Genomic DNA, 24264 nt, shown 5'->3' on the forward strand with positions numbered 1-24264 from the left:
ATATATATTTATTTAATATTAAATAAAACTTAATTAATTAATTATTAATAAGATTTTTATATTTTAATAAGCTTAATATATATTACTTATTATTATAAAATATAATAACTTAATATATTTAATATAATATTTTATATAATTTATAAATATAAATTTAATATAAATTAGTTTATATAATTAAAATTCTTAATTTCTTTATATAAAATATTAATATAATTAATAAGTAATTTAATTACTTTAGTAAATAAGTTAAAAATCCTTAATTTTATAATATTTTTATTTAAATAATTATTAATAATTTAATATATTATAGCTTTTAAATAAAGCTAGAATTATTTCTACTTTTTAAGCTTTTTATAATAACTTAAAATTAAGTTTATAATAAAATAAATTAATTATAAAATTACTTTAACTTTTTATTTACTTTTTTTAAGTTTATATAATTCTTTTAATAAGTAAAAAGTACAGTTTTTAAAAATATAAAAATATAAAATATAAGCTTTTATTATTATAAGTTATATTATAAGTATTATTTTACTTAAATATAAAGTCTTTAAGTTATATTTAATACTCTTTTAAGGCATTTTAAAGTTATTATTAAGTAAAGCTAAAAACCTAAAATTACTAGTTAATATTAAGGCTTATAATACTTTATTAAATAGATTTAATATTTAATAATAAAAAATATAATATAAATATTTTAAATATTAATTAGCTATATTTACTTTTAATTTATATTTTTTATATTATTTTATATTACTTTATAATTTAATTTAATTTATTATTAATTTATTAAGCTAGCTTTAACTTATTAATATTTATAGTTTTTCCTTTAATATTAAAATTTTTATTTTATAATTTACTTTTTTTTTTTTTTTTATTTTTTTTTTTTTACTTTATAATAGCTTTTAATTTTTATAATATAATATTTATATTATTTATTTAATTACTTTAATTATATATTTTAACTTTATAAACTATACTTAATATTAGCTATTATTATTACTTAATTTAATAGCTATAATAAAGGCCTATTACTTTATTAATAAATTTTAATTTTATTTTAAGTAATTAATAAAGTCTTTTAAAGCCTTTAATTTACTTATAATAATTAATATAATAAATATATTTTATATATCTAAAAGCCTTATAATATAATTAAAAATTATAAAATTAACTTATTATATTAATATTAATTTATTAATATATAGTAAGTCTTTACTTATAATATTTAAATATTAAAAGAAAATATATAAATTAAAGATATTATTAATATTAAAATTATTAATATTAATTAAATTACTATTTATATAAGTATTAATTATTATAATAAAATAATTATAGCTATTAATATTAATTATATAATATAATATCTTTAAATAGTCTTTATAGTCTTTAGCTTATTTAAAATTAAGCCTTTAAAGTTAAAGCCTTAATATTAATTACTTTAATTAAATAATAATAAAAAAAGCCTTTAGCTTATTAAAGCTAGGAAAAATATCTTTTTATATTTATAAATTAAGGCTATTTATTTAATTAAATTATAAAGTTAAAAGCAGCGCTATATAACTTTAAAACTTACTTTTAAAGTTATTATATTTTTTAATATTATATATAATACTTTATATATAATATATTAAAAAATAAATATTATATTATATTATTCTTATTATAAGACCTTATTAAATTTACTTTATATATTACTATAAAGATATTTTATTTTTTTAATAATATAAATATTAATAAGTATTTAAATATATTAAATAAGCTATATACTTATAAGTCTAATATAAAATTTAAAAAAAAGAAAAAAGAAATACTTTTTATATAATATTATTTTAATATAATTACTATTTTATTATTAATTTTACTTTATTTATTTAAATATAAAAGCAGTTAATTATATACTTAAATATATATATTTAATTAATAAAGTTATTAGTAATTTTAAGTTAATTTAACTTTTATTAATTAATTTATATAAAAGTTAACTTTCTTTTTTTAAACCTTTAAACTCTGCTATTATTTTACTTTTATTTAACTTTATATATAAATATATTACTTTTTTATTATTATAATCTTAAACTATAACTAGCTTATTATATTAATAATAAAATCCTTTTTATAATAATAACCCTTTTAGCTATATTATAAAGTTACTTTTTATATATATTTAAGTTACTTATAAAAGTAATAAAAAAAGTTATTTAATTTAATTAAAAAATATAACTTTTTTTTAAAACTCTTTTTAAGTTTAAAAGGCTTATAAGCTTATTATAAACCTAGCTTAAGTTAATTATATTAAAATAAGCTAAATAATTTATATAATTAATTAACTTAATTAACTTATAGTTAAAGATAGTTATTTTAATAAAATAAAATTAATATTTTAATAAAAAGTTTTTTTTAATAATAGCTACTATTATATAAATATCTTTTAAATTTCTTTTATTAATTACTTATAAAATAAGCTTAATAGCTATATTAAAATTATAGCTAATTATATAATAAGCTTAATTATATAGCTTTAAGCTATTTTATAATATTATATTAATAGCTTTAATAAATATTAGTAATTATAATTAATAAGTTAAAGAATATATTTATAAGTTTATACTTAATCTTTTACTTAATTAAAGTCTAATTAATTTTTAAATAAAAATATAATAAATATATTAAACTTAATTATAAAAGTTAATTAAAGATCTTTTAATTAAAGTAAAAGAAAAAAGTTAATATAGTTATTAAAAAGTAAATAATACTTATATTACTTAATTAAAATAGTAATTATATTACTTAAAGTAAATAAACTTTAATTAATTTTAAGCTTTATAATTCTAGCTTATTATAAAGGCTTTATTATTTAAGCTATTATATAAGAAATTAAAAGCTTAATAGCTTTAAATAAAGCTAGTAATAATTTAAAAAAAATATAATATTATATATTTTATAAATAGTATTATATACTTAAGATTATATATTAAGTATTATATATTAAAAAAAAGATTTTTTATTATTAATATAGCTTTTTTTACTTAAGTATTAATTAATTATATTTACTTTTAATTTATATTCTTTATATTACTTTATATTACCTTATAACTTAATTTAATTTATTACTAACTTACTAAGCTAGCTTTAGCTTACTAATATTTATAGTTTTTCCCTTAATACTAAAACCTTTATTTTATAATTTACTTTTTTACTTCTTTTTTCCTTTTTACTTCCCTTCCTTTACTTTATAATAGCCCTTAATTCCTATAATATAATATTTATACTATTAATTTAATTACTTTAATTATATATTTTAACTTTATAAATTATACTTAGTATTAGCTATTACTATTACTTAATTTAATAGCTATAATAAAGGCCTATTACTTTATTAATAAATCTTAATTTTACTTTAAGTAATTAGCTAGGTTTTCTAAAGCCTTTAATTTACTTATAATAATTAATATAATAAATATATTTTATATATTTAAAAGCTTTATAATATAATTAAAGATTATAAGATTAACTTACTATATTAGTATTAATTTATTAATATATAATAAGTCTTTACTTATAATATTTAAATATTAAAAGAAAGTATATAAATTAAAAATATTATTAATATTAAGATTATTAATATTAATTAAATTACTATTTATATAAGTATTAATTACTATAATAAGATAGTTATAGCTATTAATACTAATTATATAATATAGTATCTTTAAATAGTCTTTATAATTTCTAGCTTATTTAAAATTAAGCTTTTAAAGTTAAAGCCTTAGTATTAATTACCTTAATTAAGTAATAATAAAGAAAGCTTTTAGCTTACTAAAGCTAAGGAAAATATCTTTTTATACTTATAAATTAAAGCTACTTATTTAATTAAATTATAAAGTTAAAAGCAGTACTATATAACTTTAAGACTTACTTTTAAAGTTATTATATTTTTTAATATTATATATAATACCTTATATATAATATATTAAAAAATAAGTATTATATTATATTATTCTTATTATAAGACCTTATTAGCTATATCTTATATATTACTATAAAGATATTTTATCTTTTTAATAGCTTTTTTTAATATTTATTTAATTTTTTAATATTATATTTAAAGACTTATTATTTAAATAGCTTTTAAAATATAATTCTTTATTTTTTAATTTAATTACTATTTTATTATTAATTTTACTTTATTTATTTAAATATAAAAGCAGTTAGTTATATATTTAAATATATATATTTAATTAATAAAGTTATTATTAACTTTAAGTTAATTTAACTTTTATTAACTAACTTATATAAAAGTTAACTTTATTTCTTTAAACTTTTAAACCTTACTATTACTTTACTTTTATCTTAAAACTTTATATATAAATATATTACTTTTATTAATTTAAAAGCAGCTTTCTCTTTACTATAATAACCCTTTTAGCTATATTAAAAAGCTACTTTTTATATATATTTAAGTTATTTATAAAAGCAATAAAGAAAGCTACTTAATTTAATTAAAAAAGAAAACCTTTTTTTAAATATTTCTTTAAGTTTTTAAAAGCTAATAGCTTATTATTAACTTAAGTTATATTAATTAAGCTATAAGGATTTATATAATAAATTAACTTAATTAAGCTATAATTAAAAATAGCTATTTTAATAAAGTTAAATTATATTATAGACTGGCTCTTTAGCTATAACTAGAGGATATTAATATAGATATATTATTAGACTTAAAGAAAGAAAGAAAGAAAAAGGAATTTCTTAAAAGAAATTCCTTTAAATACTTTTAATTTTAGCTTAGATCTATCCTAGATCTGGAGGTTACCTAATCTTATAGAGGCTTAGGCTAAAGCCTAAGCCCTTAATATACTCTCTTCCTCCTCCCTGCAATTTATCTAGCGCTTTTTTAAGGAAATTAAAATTTTAGTCTAGATCTATATAGGATGCCTTATAAGACTTTCCTAATTCTAGTCTAGATCTAGGTATAGGCTAGGTACTTATTTTCCTAGACTTATTTATTTATTATATTATATATAGGGAGGGTTCTACCTATTACTTAATTAATGCCTATAGTTCCCCTTACCTATAATAACTTAGGTTTTCTATTTAGCTTTATCCCTTTCTCCTTTCTCTTTAAGTTATAATATTATAAGTTTAGTATATTACCTATTTTTACCTATTCCTCCTCTCCCTTTATTTTACTAATAATCCTTATAGAAAGCTTTATTTTCTTATCTTATATACCTTTCTTTCTAAGATCTCCTATCCCTTAAGGTCTATCCTAATCTAGGCTATATCTAGGCTATATCCTAGCCTTTACTAATCTTAATTATAGCTTTATACTTTTTATAAATGCTCTGCCTCCTGTTTTAGGTTCTTTATTATAGCTGCTACTGCTGCTCCCTTAAGTAATAGGGGTAGTAAGGAGCTTTAATGCCTTTTTCCTAGCTCCTAAGCTATTAGTTATTACCTCTATAAGGGGGATTTAAAGGATAAAGACTCTACACTCCCCTTTATTATTTTTTTCTTATATAAGTAATATATTAATTATTTACTAAACTATAGCTATATTATTAACTGTATCCCTAATAGACACTCTACCTATACTTTATATATTAAGGTTAAGTCTAGTTATATATAGTATAATAATCTATTTATAATAAACCTAAGTTTATACTAGCTTTTTTAAAAGATTTAAAGTATTATTAAGAACTGTACTTATATTATTAGTAAGAAGATAACTTTAAATATATATATTGCTGCCTAGTGTAGCTCTTTTACTAAAAAGGGTTATAAGAAGCTTAAGTTCTAGGGTTATTTTATAGGCTTTACTTAATAGCTTTACTATTTCCTTAATATAAACTGCGATTTTTAAACCCTAGGCCGAGCTACATATATCTATAATAATCCCTTATATATACCTAAGTCTATTACTACCTTTATTTATTTTATATAACTTTAGTTTAATAATAGCCCTTTCTCTTTTACTCTCTTTAGCCTAGGTAGTGCCCTGGCTAGCTCTAGGCTTATTATTACTAGTATATAGCTTCTTTTAGATATATAAGAGGATTCTTATACTACCTACTAAGCCTTAGAGGCTTAAGTAAGTAGTATTTAGGCCTTTATAGAAGCTATTATTAATTTTAGGAATATACTTGCTTTAGCTTATACCCTAACCTGTACCCCTAGTTGCCCCCTGGCTCCCCTAGACTAGCGCTATTATAGTAGTACTTTAAAGAGTCCCTCTAAATAATATTATAGTAAGTCTTAATCTCCTCTCTCCCTTACTATTTTCTAATATTTCTTTTTCTTAAGTATAGTCCCTCCCCCTTAGGTTTAGGTTAAGATCTTAAAAGGGTCTAAGGAGTTTAAAAGGTTCTTTAACCCTCCTCCTCCTTTTATATACTATAATAGATATTACTATTTTTATAATTCTAGTACTTATATTAGTAGTAATAGTAGTAGTAGTAGTAAGGATCTTAGTAGTAGTAATAATAGGGATAGTAGGGATCTTAATAGTAGTAAGGATAGAGCTAGTAAGGATCTTAATAGTAGTAAAAATAGAGCTAGTAAGGATTTTAGTAGTAGGGAGGATATTAGCACTAGTACCTAAAAGTATCCTGACTTAGGTTTTTTTATATTTTAGGTAAGTAAAGGCTAGATTTAGGCTAGATCTAGCCTAGGTTTTTATAGTATATAGTTCCTTTTATTATTATTATTATATCTATTATAGCCTATTATATACTATTAGGTCTTTTTATCTTTCTTTATACTTTATAAGTACTTTAGTATTTATTATATTTTCTAGTAGTTTTTAAGTAAAAGTTAGCTACCTTTTTTACTTAATAAGTATATCTTTATTTCCTTTTACCCCTCTTATATTCCTTACTGCTAATACCTCTTTTATTATATATTTTTCTACTAGTTCCTAATTATCTTCCTATAGTACTAACTTTAATCTAGGTCTAGTTTCTTATAGTAGTTAAAATAGGAAAGGGTCTTCTATTACTTTTTCTATAAGGTTAATATAGAAAATATTATAAATACTTTAAGGAGTATTTAATTTAATTATTAATAGAAATAGGACTTCTTTAACTTTATATCTTACTATAATTTAATCTAGTTTCTTATAAGGTCTATTTATCTTAAAGTTTTATAGGTCTAGCTATATTATATTACTAACCTTAAACTATTCTACTAACTATTGTTTTTTATTATATACCTCCTGGTATTATTACTAGATATAAATATATATAGCTTATACTACCTCTAGCCCTTTTTAGAGTTATATTATAAACTATATTACTTTCCCTTTACTTAATATCTTACTTTTAGTATATTTATTAATATATTAAATAGCCTCTATCTTATATCTATAAAGCAAGTAGTTTAGGCTAAACCTAGTTACTAATAAAACCCTATTATTAAGTAATACTTATATTATAATTAAGTAAGTAAGCTAGTTAAACTAGTAGAAGGCTATAAGGAGTTATAGTATTAACTATATCTCTTAATTTACTTACTTTATTTTTCTATTAGTCTAAGGGTAATATACTATAGAAAGGCACTATTATATACCTATAAGTTTATAAAGTATCTTCTAAAACTTGCTTAGCTAGTTTAAGCCCCTATCTAAGATTATATCCTTAAGGAATTTATAAAACCTCTACTAGTAGTCCTAAAACCTCTAAGTATATACTTTAGCTAATATAATTATTATTACCTTAAGCTAGATTAGCTTTAATAATCTATTAGTAATAACTATAAGAAAGGTAAGGTTAGCCCTAGTCTAGGCTAGTAGTTTAGTTATAAAGTTAATTAATAATATTAACTAGTACCTATTTAAGATAAGTAACTACTATAAAAGGCCTTAATACTACTATTTACTTTTATAAGTACTATTATAGTAATAGTTCCTGTAAAATCTATATATATTTTAAGATATACTATCTTAATAGTAGTCCTTATATAAAGCCTAGAAAGTGCTATTCCTCCTTAAGTAGTTCTATATAGGCAACTTATAAATTTACTAAATAACTATAATAATTAATAGTTCCTATATAGGTAACTAGATTTAGTTTTTATATAGTAATACCCCTTACTTACTAATACTATAATCCTAGACCTGCTCTTTTATCTTTACTTCCTTAAAGAAATGCTATTCTTTCTTTAATATAGCGTTTAGCTAGGTAGTATATAAACTTAAGCTCTATACTGCTTAATCCTAAAGCTCTTATAGTATTATATTTATAAAAATCTTTTTTCCTTCTAGTAAGGTCCTAGCTAGAGTTTCCTTTCTATTAGTTTATATCCTAGCTAGGTCTAGGATAGAGTTTTTAAGTCTTTTAAGTAGGGTCCTAATTAGAATTCCCTCCTTATTAGCCTGTATCTTGGCTAGGTCTAGACTAGAGTTTCTTAGTAGGTATATTACTATTAGTAATATCCTTATAGGTCTTATAACCTAATTAACCTGTTTTACTGCCCCTTAATAGTCCTAGTCTTATTAAGATAGTATATTAAGTTAAGAGGCTTCTTTCCTTAGTTAGTAATAAAGCTTATAGTTATAGTAAGATAGTAAGTCTACTTACTATATTTACTATTTTAAGATCTCTTATACTATTATAAAGTATTTAAGATTCTTATAGTCTATTAGGATTATAAATAGCCTTTAGACCCCTTATAGCTCTATTAACTATACTTTAAGGCAGCTAATTACTGCTAATAGCTTTTTATTATAAATTATATAATTTTATTATATTAGGCTTAGTAGTGCTAAGTAATATATAACTAGGTATAAGATACCTCCCTTATTTTCTTATAATAAGCAGCCCCCTAAAGCCTCCCTAGAGCTATTAGCTTTTACTATAGTCTTCCTATCTAGCCTCTATTATATTAAGATAGGACCTATTATAAAAAGCTCTTTTAACTTATTAAAGGCTATAAACTAGTCTAACCCTTACTAAAAAGGGACTCCCTTCTTTATTAAGTAATTAAGGGGGGTAGCTAGCCTAGTAAAGTCCTTAATAAAGTTATAATAGAAGTTAGTAAACTTTAAAAAGCTCCTAACTCCTTTTAACTATATTAGGGGTTCTTATAGCTAAATTGCCTCTACCTTTTCTAAGTCTAGTTAAATAGAGACTCTAGCCTTTATAATATACCCTAGGTATTTTACCTTATCTATTATAAACTTATACTTCTTAAGGTTAAGGTTTAACCTAGCTGCTTATAGCTTATATAGCATTTCCTTTACTTTCTTTATATAGTTACTTTTAGACCCCCTAAAGTAAATTAAGATATTATTTAAGTATATTATTATATAGTTATCTAGGGATTAGCCTAGGGCCCTGTTTATATATTACTAAAAGGTTACTAAAGCACTTACTAACCTAAATAGCATTACTAGCTACTTAAAAAGCCTAAACTAAATATAAAATACTATAAAGTGCTCTTTACTCTCTATAATCTATATCTTATAAAAGGCTGCTTATATATTTAGTTTTATTAGCTACTAAGCTTTAGCTAGTAACTTTAGTATTTCCTTAATTAGGGGGAGTAGATAGCAGTTTTATTAAGTTACTTTATTTAAAGCTTTATAATCTATATAAAAACGCTACTCTCCCCTAGGTTTTTTTATTAAAAGTACTAGCATTACTATAGATAAAGAGCTAGTATAGATCTAGCTTTTATTTATTAAGTTAGTAACCTAGTATTTTACTTTTAGTAGATAGTCCTATAGTATATTATAAAGCAGTCCTTATAGGAGCTCCAGTTTAGACCTATCTAGGCCCTGTTTTAGCCTAATATAGTAGTCTAATTTCCTTTAATAAAGGGGAAGTAAAGATGCCTTAGCTAGATTAAAGAGGTCTTAAAAACTATTAAGCTTTAGTAGTAGTTTAGACTAGTCTTTATCTAGCCTAGAGCCTAGCCTTCCTTTTTAAGGGGCTTGGATTTCTAAGATATAAGTAATTTCCTTAAGGCTAATAACTACTAGCATATCCTATATATCCCCTTTTTATACCTAGTATTATATTATACTAGTAAATACTAAGCTAATTATTACTATTACTATATTCTTTAGTACTGCCTGCTTATTATTACTTATAATAAGCCTACTTACTGCTTTAATTACTATTTTTTTCTTACTTATATAAATATATATATTATAGTATACTATTTATAGTAACTTAAGGATTATATCCTTTACTAGGCCTAGGATAATATAAAATATAGCCTAGCTTCTCTACTTATTTATATTAATAGTTCCTTAAGTAACTTATATTATAAAAGTAATTAACTCCTTAAAGGTTTGCCCCTTCCTAGTTACCTTTACTGCTATCCTAACTTCCTGTCTTTCTAGTAAGTCTATAATTTCTATTTTTAAGTATTATACTATATGCTTATTAATTACTCTATAGTAGTTATAACCTATATTAATCTATATATTAAAAAACTTTAGTAAGTTAAATAGGACTAGTATTAATAAAAGTAATCTATCTATTACTTTACTAATTTCTTACTAATCTTCCTTAGCTATTATTATATAAATATATATAGGTCTTTTATACCCTGCTTTTAGCCTTTATATAAGACTTCCTATAAGGGTAACTAGTTTTCTAAGCCTAATATCTCTTTACCTAACCTATTATCTTCTTTACCTATTACTATATTATAAATATATCTATCTATCTACTAGGGTTATAAGGGGCAGTTAAAATAACAGTCCTATACTTAGTAAGCTGTATTACTATAGTAAAAGTACTATTATTTCTATTTCTAATCTTTAAAGATATTTACTAAAACCTACTAGGCTTTCTATTACTTCTAGGCCTAGACCTAGGTTAGCTCTGCCTAATCTCTAGGTATATCTTATTAAGCTAAAGTTATATTAATACTAGTTATTAGAAAGTTGCTTTTACTATCCTTTACTAAAGGTAAGATAAATATAGTATATATACTAGATTTATAAAACTTCTTCTTTAGCTACTATAACTTAATATTTATAGTAATACTATAGTAATACTTAATAGCTACTTTAAAGTTATTTTAGGAAATACTATAGCTAATACTACAGTCTTATATAGTGCAGTTTAGTATATACTAGAGGTAAACTAACTTTATACTACTATCTTAGTTAAGGCCCCTTACTATTACTAGCTTCTAGTTAAAATAGATAAAAAATTTTATAAATAGCTTATTATTATACTAGTAGATCTATTTTAACTCAGTCTATGTAATCTCCTGCCTATACTAGTCCCTATATATGCTTTTTAAGTAAGCTAGGAATATAGTAAGGTTAAAGCCTTCCTATTTTCCTATCTTAAAAAACGACTTAATTATATAGGGTACCTTACTTTCTAGGTTTATAAAAATATATATCTATATATTTTTATTATCCCTAATTTCTACTACTTAAATAACTAGTATATATTCTATTACTATCTTCTAAGATAGCTATATAGCCCTATTACTATTAAACTTAAGGATAGTTAGTAGTTATTATTGTTATGCTAACTCTGGCCTAGCTTTTACTATATTTAGGGCTAGGGTTAATTAGGGTGTAATTTAGATACTTAGGGGCTATAGTAGTGCTATTCTAGTACTAAGTTACTTTTAAATCTATTTAGTAAAGTAGTCTTAAAAGGTATTAAGGTTATTTTAGAACTAGGTTTATATTTAGGCCTGTTAGACCTAGATGCTTTAGAAGACCTCTATTACCTATAAGGCTATAGGTTTTTTAAGTTATTATTAGGCTATACCCTGTATAGGCTACACTACTTACTATTTTTCTATTATATTATTAATTCTATATCTTAAGGGTTTTATATTATAAGCAGTAACTAGGGAGTTTATTACTATCTTAGGCTAAAGGAAGTCTAATAATTATTATAGACTGGCTTTTTAGCTATAACTAGAGGATATTAATATAAATATATTATTAGACTTAAAGAAAGAAAGAAAGAAAAAGGAATTTCTTAAAAGAAATTCCTTTAAATACTCTTAATTCTAGCCTAGATCTATCCTAGATCTAGAGGTCACCTGATCTTATAGAGGCTTAGGCCAAAGCCCAAGCCCCTAATAAATTAATACTTTAGTAAAAAGTTTTTCTTAATAGTAGCTATTATTATATATAACTTTTTATATTCTTTTTTATTAGCTACTCTTATAGTAAGCTTAATAGCTATATTAAAGTTATAGTAAGTTATATAATAAGCTTAATTATATAGCTATAAGCTATTTTATATAATAGGTATTATATTAATAGCTATAATAAATATTAATAACTATAATTAATAAGTATAAAGAAAGTTAAGTTAAGGAATATATTTTATAATAAGTATATTAAGCCTATCTTTTAACTAAAGTAAAGGAAAAAAGTCAGTATAGCTGCTAAAAGGCAGTACTTATACTATTTAGTTAAAGTAATAATTATACTACTTAAAGCAGATAAACTTTAACTAATTTTAAGCTTTATAATTCTGGCTTACTATAAAGGCCTTACTATTTAAGCTATTATATAAAAAGTTAAAAGCTTAATAGCCTTAAATAAAGCTAATAGTAATTAAAAAAAAAAATAATAATTCTTTATTAATTATTATATTATAGTCTATATATTAAAGCTTATAGCTTAAAGCTTAAATTAGTAAATAGAACTTAGTATTATAAAGTATATATTATAGTCCTTCTTTTATCTTCTTAGGCTGTTATATTAAATATAGTAAATGAAAGAATTACTGCCTTGTGTTAGATCAGATTATGCAAAGCGGTGTACCTAGACTCCTGCAAGCAGCTAATAACAAGACCATCCACTCGAGGGTTACGCAGCAATATGTGTCTGGCCGGTCTTTGCAAGCCATTCGAGTAAGATCGGCGACCGTGTCGTGTGTCGATTCGGCTACATGATGTGTGACGCCGGCGCTATGAGGTTGACCCGAGTTAACGTTACTTCGCTTGTGGCCTTGGCGTCCAGACAACGCAACGGTCAAGGTAGGTCTGTCTTAGATACGGGTTAACTTATCTCCTCAGAGAACCGCTAAGGTGACAGCCAACTAGTAAGTACCCTTGAGGGATAGTTCTGACGTTTGAGAGTAGCGTGAAAGCTAATGATATGCCTTGCCAAATGAGGAAATCGCATTATGACAAATATGTCCTGATCCTGAAGGGGCTTGTGGGTCCCCGCTAAAATCCAATATGTCTTTTTGCAGTTGGGAAAGCCGCATGGGTAGCGCATCATGTCATAGTTAAGCAGTGTAACTGAGCGGCGATTAGAGTTAGGGCCCAAAAGTTCAGGAAGTTTTTCACGGAGGCACAAAGGAAGTAGCTAACTGTGGGTTAGCTTATTATCAGTCTATCCAGGAGACAGCAAGTTCAACGGGTTTGGCACTAAGTCATCAAGGTTCGAAAGCATATTCTGATAGGGGTATTTTAGAAGGCTTGGTCTTATAACTGCCTAACACCCGTTAATCGATCAATACTTCCAGGCCCATTAGGTTTAAGTCGTCCAGCTTCCAAACGTGGTTTAGAAGTTAATATATAGTAGGCGATGAATCTTGCAATTCGATGTGCTCGCTCGGGTTCCTAGATATAGGTTGTATACCATTGAAGCTTAGCTCGACCCAACCAACGACAGTGGTGGCTGGTAAGTGGTCTGATGCTTAAGCGGTGGGCTCCAGCTACAGTGGCTATCCAGAATCAAATCGGCCCCGAAGCTAAGTTTAGGCGAATGGGCGCCGAGCTGCGTCCCTGCCCCCGAACTCCAGCTACAAACTAGATACAGACTAATGCCAAGTTCCTGGCCTGACCTACACTGAGTCAGGTCAAGGCAAGGGGCAGTATCCCGGACGTCGGAATACTCCATAGCTGATCTATGCAGTGAGCGACATGGCAGGGTTTCTTAGTTGACCCATATCAAAGCTGAGATCAAATTGGCTAGATATATCAACGTGATATTTCGTAATATTAAGCTCGGATGCTTCGGGGGGAGGGTACGCGAGCTGCAGGTACTTCAAGTTGACAAATGTTCACTATGTGATCAAGGCCAAATCTGTCCAGGAGGCCGACCCCGATTATATAGTAAGAAAAGCCGTAATTAAAAATATATAAGCTATATAATTAATATATCAATTAGTATTAACCGCTATATCTAGAGTAATTTAAGAATTTAGCTTCTATTTTAAAATTTTATAAGTTTATACAGCCTAGTAACTTTACCTACTTTAGCTGAATCTGACCTATGACCCTGTTTTATTAGGGATAACCCTGTTTTATAAGGTAGGTATTATAACAGACCTTATAATCTCTATAGCTTATAGAGGCATTATATTAAAAGTAATAACTAGCTTTTAGATATAGGTAATAAGACTCCTTAAAGATCTATAAATAATAGAACAATAAGCCAAAGTCTTAAAAATTATTACTAAGTTTTTTTTACTAAAATAAGCTCTTAGCTATAAGCCTTAACTGTAAATAATACTTCTAGCTTATAACTTAAATATTAATATTATAATAACTAACTAATAGCTATAATATAAAGCTAATATAATATAAACTTAAATAATAACTCTTTAACTAGCCTTAAAGGTATATAAAGTTTTAATCCCTTAGCTAAGAAAAGTTAGCTTAATACTATATATACTTTAGATCTTTAAAATAATAGCTTTTATATTAATAAAACTAGTCTTTTATTAATAATATCTTAATTAAACTTATATTTATAACTATATTAATAAGGCTATAGTTATACTTTAAGTTATATTAATATATAAAAGTAACTTTAAAAAATATAATAGCTTTAAAAGGCTAGAATTATATTATAAGGCTACTATAGCCTTAATCCCTATATAGGATTTTAATTAACTTAATAATAGATTTTTTATTTAGCTAGCTTTTTTTAATTATAAGACTATTACTTATATAATAATTTAATTTCTTTTAGGTATTATTAATATTATTTAGTAAAAGAAGATAATATTATTTTTTTTAAAAAATTTAAAAGATAAAAAAAGAATTAAAAAAGCTAAAAAGCTAGTTTAAAAAAATTATACTTAAATTATATTTATATTTAATATATAAATAGTAATTTACTTAAAGAATTAAATATAATATATAGCTATTAGAATTATTAAGAAATACTAATATATAAGAAAAGCTTAACTTAAAGAAAGTTTTATAATAATATATATATTAATACTATTAAAAATAAAAGTTAAAAGAAAGTTTAAAGTAATTAAAAGGTAGTAATAATATTAAGTTTATAAGTTAGTTATAAAGTTAGAAAATACACTTTAGTTTTAATATAATATTAAAAATTATTACAATCTTTCTATTATTTATTTATTTATTATTATACTATTACTAATTGGTTTTCATACCTAAATCTGTTTCTAACCTTTAAGCTATATATCTTACTATAGGCGCGGCTTTCAGCCTTATAGGCAGCATTCTTGCTGCTCCTGCGCCAGAAGCCTGTACAGGTAATAGAACTAATATAGTGCTCCAACCATATAAGGTCGTACATGATGGCTCAACATCTACTACAACTATTACGCGTACTTATAGCAGCAACTCATAGTACACTCAGTCTCTCGTCCCTATCCCGCTAAATAACCCTCCGGGCTCAGGATTCCCTTCTCCCGGAGCCCAGTACCCTTACAAGCACTGCATTACTGTTACCACTACTAGATCTCTTCCTTATATCACTACGATTCCGCCTGCCTCTGAAGGCGGCAAGACAACTGTTGTTCAGTGTGCTGGCTCTGGCTCCAGCTCTGGCTCCAATTTTGTTACTATCACCACTACTGGATCTGTCCCTTACATCTCTACTATAACACCCGACAGCCCGAGTGGTACTACTACTGTTTATCAATGTGTAACTGCAAGCTCTGATGGTACCACTGCTGTCATTACTACAGACATAGGGCCTCCCTTAATTACCACGATTACAACTACTGGAACAGCGACTGGCATAACCACTATGCCACCTGCAAGCTCTGGTGGTACCACTACTGTCATTACTACTGCCACAGGCCCTCCCCTGGTGACTACAATCACCACAACAGGAACGGAAACAGGCCTTACTACCCTGACAGCTACACCAGGTGGCACCACCACGGTTGTGACCTCTGTGACCAGATCACCCATGGTCACTACAATCACGACTACTGGGACGGCGACTGGTTTAACTACTTTGCCTGCAACTAGCGGTGGCACGACTACTGTTATTACGACTGCCACGGGCCCTGCACTTATTACGACGATCACAAGTACAGGAACAGAAACTGGTCTGACCACCTTGCCTGCAACTAGTGGTGGCACGACTACCATTGTGACCTATGTGCCGGGCCTCCTATGGCCACTACAGTCACAAGTACAGCATCGACTACTGGTAAAACGACTTTGCCTGCAACCAGCGGTGGCACAACGACCGTTGTAACCTTTGTGACGCCGCCTGCTTCTGGAGGTCTAACTACGCAGACATCTACTGCATCAACAACTTGCCTGACTACCCTACCTGCCACCTCAGGAGGCACAACTACTGTCGTGACCTATGTGACTGAACCCCCTATGGTCACTACGGTCACAAGCACGGGGACTGCGACTGGTCTGACTACTCTGCCTGCTACATTAGGAGGCACTACTACAATTATAACCTTCGTAACGCCGCCTGCTTCTGGAGGACTGACTACCCTTACATCTACTGCATCGACCACTGGTCTGACTACCCTGCCTGCTACATCAGGAGGCACCACTACGATTGTGACCTTCGTGTCGCCGTCCCCTTCAGCCGGAGGCTTGACTACCCTCACGTCTACTGCATCTACAACTGGTCTGACTACCCTGCCAGCTACATCAGGAGGTACAACAACAGTTGTGACCTTCGTGACACCTGTGACTGGAGCTCTTATTACTCAGACCTCAACTGCATCTACAACTGGCCTGACGACCCTGCCTGCAACCTCTGGAGGCACCACGACTGTAGTCACCTTTATTACTCCTCCTGGTGGCCTGACTACCAAGACATCAACTGCATCCACAACTGGTCTGACAACCCTCCCTGCTACTGTAGGAGGCACTACAACTATAGTTACGTTTATTACCCCTCCTATTACTGTAACTACTGTAACTCAAACTGGTACTGCTACTGGTCTGACTACCCTCCCTGCCCCTAGCGGCGGTACAGTAACCATTGTTACGACTGTAACTCCATCGGCCTGCCCTACATTTTCATGTTCCGTAGGAATGAGCTGGGAATACTATCCGTCCGACGAGGGCTCAGACTGGTCACTTGGTTATGTTCCCACCAACAATGACCCCAGTGCTAATGGTCCATTCTCGAATGGAAGTCCGCAATTGACCATTCAAGGTCGGGTCCCAACCAAATCTGGTATCACTCCTGTTATTGGATTCCCTTTCCAGTCAAGTAATCCTACCATTTATGGAGTCAACCTAGGACAAGCAGATTTCCAATACGACGTTGTCAGCCACTTCGGTTATTTTAACCCTACAGTCACCGGCGGCTATAAAATCGCGGTATCTGCTGCTAATGACTTGGTGCAACTATGGGTTGGACAGAATGCAGTCTCTGGATACAATGCATCCAACGCCGATATCAAGGCTAGTTCTTTACTCACTACTGGCCAGGTTGTGGTGTCAAGTACCCAGCCTGTTACTAACAACTAACTACTTACTAACTGTACTTAAATACTGGCTTAGTAGGATTAATATATCTAATATTTAGTTTACTAGAAATATATTTTCCTTCAGTAGTAAAATAGTATTTAAGGCTATATTTATTATACCTTATATTTTAATTCTTATAATAATCTGGCGATAATATCTATTAGACCTACTATATATAGTTATAGCAGTAATTCGATAAAATATAATAAAACTGGCCTGTATACATTGCAGGATTGTCTGTATATGTATTATATCTATATATTTAAATTACTAAAATACTAGTCTATACACGCTATCTAGTAATAATTTTATATATTTATCAGCTGCCTTATAATAAGCGCTTAAATAGAAAGCAGTTACAGTTCCTGAATGCTATCTGGAATTATAAAGCATTTATAGACTAGGCTGCCCTAGAAAAGCTTATAAAGAGATATAAATACTTAACTAGTTATACTTAAGTAGCTTTAGTAAGATATAAAGACTGTAATAAGAATATAAATAAAAAGGAAGAAAAAGAAAAAAAAAGTAAAAAAGAAAAAAATATAAAAAATTATAATAAAAAAAGTAAAAAAAATCCTTATTAATAAAAAAAAAATAAATAGTTTATTATATAGTTAAAAGACTTAAGTAAATTAATAAATAATAATAAATATAATATAAAAGTTAAAGTAAGTATTACTTTAAAATCTTTTAAAAAACTTATTAAATTATTATTTAATTTAATTTTTATATTTATTATCTAGCTAGTAATTAATAGCTAACTATAAATAATTATATTAATATATTTTAATAGTATTTTAAGCTTTTTATTATTATTAAATAATAATGCTTTTTTATTAATTAAGTCTTATATATTTAAGCTTTTTAAGCTTATTTATTAAAAAAATAAAATATTTTTATAATAATATATAAAATATAATTAAAAAAGTATTATAAGAAAAATAATATAATATAATATTTATTTTTTAATATATTATATATAAAGTATTATATATTATATTAAAAGTTTAATAACTTTAAAAATAAGTTTTAAAGTTATATAATATTACTTTTAACTTTATAATTTAATTAAAATAAGTAGCTTTAATTTATAAATATAAAAAGATATTTTTCTTAGCTTTAATAAGCTAAAAGCCTTTTTTATTATTATTTAATTAAAGTAATTAATATTAAAGCTTTAACTTTAAAAGCTTAATTTTAAATAAGTTAAAAATTTTAAAAATTATTTAAAAATACTATATTATATAATTAGTATTAATAGTAATAATTATATTATTATAATAATTAATACTTATATAAATAGTATTTTAATAAATATAAGCTTATTTATTAAAAATTTAAATTTCTTTATAATAATATATAAAATATAGCTAATAAGGTCTTATAATAAAAATAATATAATATAATACTTATTTTTTAATATATTATATATAAGTCGAGCACAGCGATATAAGGTTTATAGTTTCCTTAATTGCCTTAGACTGTCTTTTATAAATGCGGACCCGGCCGTTTATAGAGTAGACACAGCGCACTCCTCGTCTACGACAAGGTTCACACTCATTTTCTCCGGAACACTGGGTGCAATCGTCAGTAGTGATACTTGAACTATTTCAATTCGTCTTCCGACCTTGTTCTTCTGGCGCTGGCACTCAAGGCTGCATGCAAATCTTGTTAACCACAAAGCCTGAGATGAAGTGAATAAGGAGAGAGCGCGCACCATGCAATAGCAGTATATTTAGACCTGCGGGAGGACTTTGGCCGGCTTGTAGACGTAACTGAGGACATGGCTGTGAGGCAGAGCTGTGAATTCGTAATAGTAGATGCAGGCGACGAGATTGGTTATAATGAAACTGACGGATGCGAAGGCCATGTAAACTTAGTTAGCACCTCGTGACCCTAGCCATTGATGTCTAGTTTCTGCGGCGATTGTCGGTCTTCGGCACCTCGGACTCCGAATGCGATTAGTCAATCCGCTTTAGTAGGATAACTTAGTCGAAATGGTAAGTAGTTACAGCTCACATACTCTAAGGTATTTAAAAGCATCATTAATATCAGGCTAATGCTAGTATAATTTTTATAATTATATGCATTCTATCTCTTGTCTATTTGTTTACCATATGTTATGATATTTATCCTCCGAAGCTTACTCAATCCTAAACATGTGCTCTCGGTAAACAGGCAATAGTTGCCCCACAATATCAGCCTTGATAGATAATGCAATAAAGCGAGAATAGTATCTAGCGTGTCCAAGGGCACCGCCGATGTACCATAAACCGGGTTCTATTATTAAGAATGTCAGTCAGTATAAATAATCAACAATTTTAGTCACAGAAGCTAGACACTCACGTTCCAATGGTTTAAATGCTCCAAGAACTTCGCCCTCACTGTTCAAGCCGAAACAGTCTCCAGCTTTCTTTGCAGTAGCTGAGCCAAAGATCTTGTCCACATGCTGTCGGAGGTTACCCACGAAACCAGTGGCAAGGACGATCACATCGGCCTTGATCTCGGTCCCATCTGCGAAGGCCACCCCATGCTCTGTAAACCTGTGTGCGGCGGCATCAGATTTAACCTTGATCTATCGCGAGGTAAGTATGGAGGAGTTTGGATCACTCTTCTTTAGAAAATCACGTACCAAGCCTTTTCCGATCTTGGCGGATGTCCCGACGTCGATGTAGTGTCCGCCCAGACGGATGTTAATTGCATCTTGAATATCTCCAAAAGGATCAACTCGAAAGCCAGCACGCTCAAGGGCTTCGTATCTCTCTGGTTGTGACCGGGCCATGGAATGGAATGTTTTGGAAGAAAGTAGACGAGCAATTGATACTGGCTGGGTAAACATCGCTCTGTCGCTGACTTCGGTGGGAATTTGGGCATTGTATATAACTTGACAGAAGATAGGTTAATTAGATACGCAGTTGGAGAGGGGGTTTGACTTACGATCATAACGCTCTTTGATGAATTCGGCTGGAAGAACAACTGTGCGACGACCCAACGAGTAAGCACACAACGATATAAACACTTCTTCAGTCTATGAGAACTTACAAGTACGACTCCTCTGAACCATCGTGACATTCATACCGACTTCGTACATATCATCGGCAACATCGTGTGCTGTTGGGTAAGTTAAATAACGAATGATAACACGGTGGACTTGTTGGTATACTTACCCGTATTCCCAGTGCCAATTACAATGCCAGTCTTTCCAGCCCAGGCCTGTGCGGCTGAGTAGTCGACAGAATGCAACAAAACTCCCTTGAAGGATTCCTACTCAGTCTTGTTAGTCCAAAACTCTTTTGATACCGAGTAGAGCAAAACTGACTTTATTGGAGATGTTTGGAAAGACGGGGGTCTGCGACCCTGCGCCTGTTGCTATTACGACATGTCGGGTTGAAAGCTGCATGAGATGTCCTTCCTTGACGATATCAAGAGTATAAGTTCTGGTGTCCTCGTCCCAGGAGCCTGATGTTACGTTTGTTGAAAGCCAGATATTCTACGCTCAAGAGTTAGTAAAGAAAATACCTTGTCGCGTCAAAATACTCACGATGCCATATTTCTCGGCCCACTTATTATGTCCACTAGCCAGCTCATCTTTACCTAGGTATTCGCCATACTCGGATCCAAAGGTCCTATCAAAAGGCAGGTGGGCTAGAATCAAGTCAGTTGATGATATAATTATCAGACTAAGACGTACAATATTCGCGAACAGTATGCACTAAAGAGAAGGTATCAGTCAGTAAAACGGACAAAAAGTATTTAGCGAGGTTTGGGGAGAGGACTCACAACGCGCTGACTCATATCTTAAACCCCAGGCATCACCAACCTGGGCGTTTTTCTCAATGATAACATAGGATACTCCGAGAGCTTGCAAACGCCCCCCAGTGCTAAGACCACTCTGCCCACCCCCAATGATCACGGCGTCAAAATGGTGATGACTTTGGTCCGTAGTAGTGCCATTGGGAATTCCATTTTGCGAACCATCTTGATTGGATGTGCCGGTTGAATAGGGGTGCCTCCCAGTTGCGCCGTTACCGTTGAGTAAGACATTAACAGGTTCCATTGAATCTACATTCCCATGGTTGCTAAGCTGCTCAAGAATAGTACGAAGAACCCAGATCTTCCATGACCCATCTGGTGATGGAATGAGTGAGAGCATGCCAGAACATTCAGTTTCCGGTGTGTTTGTATGGAAGGTGAACTTGCAGTCAACCCATTCCACACCTCCCTCGAGACTGATGACCTTTGCAGAACCAGGCACAAGAGAAACAGAGGAGACACCGTGGCTATGGCTGAGAGTAGACCATTCAGTTACCACGGCTTCATCAAAGTAGAACGTACGGATAGTTCCTGTCAAGGCATACGTGTCACGCCAGATGGCGTCTTGTGTAAAGTGGCGTTTCTTAAGGCGGGGGAACGACTTGAGAACTTGGTCCGCAGCTGCCTCCAAGTTGGTGCTGGGGGGCACCTTGGCCTGGGGAAGATTCCCAGGGAGGAGCTCCAAGAGACTCTTGCTTTTTTGCGGGGTCCCAGTGATTGATGGCATGTCAAAGGATCGCTGAGGTTTCTCGGTCGGAACTGAGATGAATCAATATGATAAGTTCTCCTATTTCAAGCAGTGCGTTATGTTTGAAGAATATAATGATCTTGAACAGCTGGCAGTTTTTAATGTACTATAGTATGTTTTTAGAAAGAAAATTCCCTCTATCGAGTTTCTGATAGCGGAGAAGCAGGCACAACAGGTCCGTAGAGGCTTCACCACCTGAAACTCCGATCGACTTCACCCTACGGCACACGTACTCCGACCCGTGCCAAGCTGCGAAAAACTTGACCAGTTACTGTACGTACCAAATCCGGGTTTGTAATCAAACTGCGGTAGGAACACGCGATCGATCCAAAGCGCGCCAAACCCGATCTGACAGATTTCCGACGGGCTTCGCCTCCAACAAAGACAATCTTGGATATTAGTAGAAACCTATAATGTTAGGTATTATATCCATATCCATTTCCAGTGGCCTTGTTTTTGTCACTTCTGAGATCTTGCATGATTCAATTCCTCCCTGAACGAATCTTTCACATCTCCGGCATCTTTCTTTTGTATTAACGGAGTTTACGTAATGGCTACACGCTCCGCTCTTCGCCATGTTGGTCCTGGAAATGTTGCTATCGACACTTGCCCTGTACCCAAGCCTGGGCCAGGCGAGGTGTTGATCAAAGTCGCGGCTGTGGCATTGAATCCAATTGATTGGAAGATGATGTACCGCCAGGCGCTCGCACAACCTACCATCCTAGGATGCGACTTTGCAGGGATTGTTGAATGTCTTGGGGATCTCGTCGACAGGCTTCAGGCCGGAGATCGAGTGGCGGGAATGATACAAGGAGGTAAGCTGGCACGAGAAAACCTAAACAAGGCTTGCAGCTTAATGCGAGCGCTTTAGGGAACACTTTAAGGCCTGATGATGGCGCATTTGCGAACTATCTGGTCGCGCAAGCCCATATCTTGGTGCGCCTCCCTTCGAACATCTCGTTTGAGCAGGGTTCGACGTTACCAACAGCACTCCTTACTGCTGGTTTCTGCCTATACAGGCACCACTCCTTCCCATATCCAGAACAGAGTGAGAAGTCACAGCCGGTGCAACCAGTACTACTTGTGTATGGTGGCGGTACAGCCATTGGGTCGATGCAGATTCAGTTGGCCAAGTTGTAAGGCTTTTCATCTCAATTCTTTAAGGTAGAGGACATGGCCAACTAATTACCACCCTAGGTCCGGTCTTTATGTCATATCAACAAGCTCTCCAGACAGCTTTGACTTTGTAAAGCAATGCGGCGCAGATGCTGTCTTCGATTATGTGAGTTCAGGTCATTCAAGTGATCGGTTCATTACCTTGTTTATAGCAAATATATTCAGAGGGAGCATCACTAACTCACCACTACCATTCTCCAGCGAGATCCTCTTTGTGCACAACATATCGTTGAAGCTTCTGGCGGTAGACGTCTTGCTACAGTGGATTGCATTTCTAACAATGCTTCATCGGTTATCTGTGCCGCTGCTATGGAGCTAAAAGGTGGTATTTATATAGCATGCACGAGATCATGCCCAGACATAGAGAACATAAGGGTCAAGACGATCCGCATTGTTGCTTTCACTGTGCTGGGTCGACCATTTTCTCTCGATGCTCAAGGTCCAATCTTCCCCGTTGTCTTGCAGGATGTTGAATTTGCATCAGACTTTACTTCACGGGCTGAGAAGCTGCTCAGAGAAAATAAGATCCAACCTATCCAGGCAAGTATCAGGGATGGGGGGCTCATAGCTATTGCTAAAGGTTTGGTTGATTTGAAGCTGGGAAAGGTCAGCAGAGCACGTCTGGTATATCCTATACATTAATGTTAAGGTAACTTAGAGACTTGAACTGCTTAAGATACACAATATTTATCATACAAGCTTGACACTCTGATGCTATGCTGTATGCAGAGGGAACAATGTATTTATCTTGATATCTGTTTATTAACTTCTGGACTCAGCTGTCATGAGCTTTCGTATGAAATCGGAAAACCCCTTAGAAAGCTCCCAGATCCTCATATTCTGCAAAATCCGCA

General features: G+C 29.9%; 3 protein-coding genes across 3 annotated transcripts; 2 read left to right on the top strand and 1 right to left on the bottom strand.

Annotated features, from left to right (window-relative positions):
• Window positions 1-15967: 15967 nt before the first annotated feature.
• On the top strand, window positions 15968-17673 carry J7337_004967 (uncharacterized protein; the record flags this gene model as incomplete). The annotated part of the gene is made up of 2 exons (XM_044822651.1): window positions 15968-16274; window positions 16367-17673. The coding sequence occupies 2 exons, from the start codon at window positions 15968-15970 to the stop codon at window positions 17671-17673; spliced, it is 1614 nt and encodes a 537-aa protein (XP_044681142.1).
• Window positions 17674-19816: 2143 nt separating this feature from the next.
• Window positions 19817-22213, bottom strand: J7337_004968 (uncharacterized protein; the record flags this gene model as incomplete). Its single annotated transcript, XM_044822652.1, has 8 exons — window positions 19817-19953; window positions 20020-20248; window positions 20306-20556; window positions 20716-20784; window positions 20841-20937; window positions 20993-21163; window positions 21215-21318; window positions 21454-22213. The coding sequence occupies 8 exons, from the start codon at window positions 22211-22213 to the stop codon at window positions 19817-19819; spliced, it is 1818 nt and encodes a 605-aa protein (XP_044681143.1).
• A 571-nt stretch (window positions 22214-22784) lies between these two features.
• On the top strand, window positions 22785-23374 carry J7337_004969 (uncharacterized protein; the record flags this gene model as incomplete). Its single annotated transcript, XM_044822653.1, has 2 exons — window positions 22785-23049; window positions 23106-23374. 2 exons carry the CDS (start codon window positions 22785-22787, stop codon window positions 23372-23374), a joined length of 534 nt encoding a protein of 177 aa, XP_044681144.1.
• Window positions 23375-24264: the final 890 nt, after the last annotated feature.

Source organism: Fusarium musae, chromosome 4 (assembly GCF_019915245.1).
Source record: "Fusarium musae strain F31 chromosome 4, whole genome shotgun sequence".
In the NCBI taxonomy this organism is placed as follows: Eukaryota; Fungi; Ascomycota; class Sordariomycetes; order Hypocreales; family Nectriaceae; genus Fusarium; species Fusarium musae.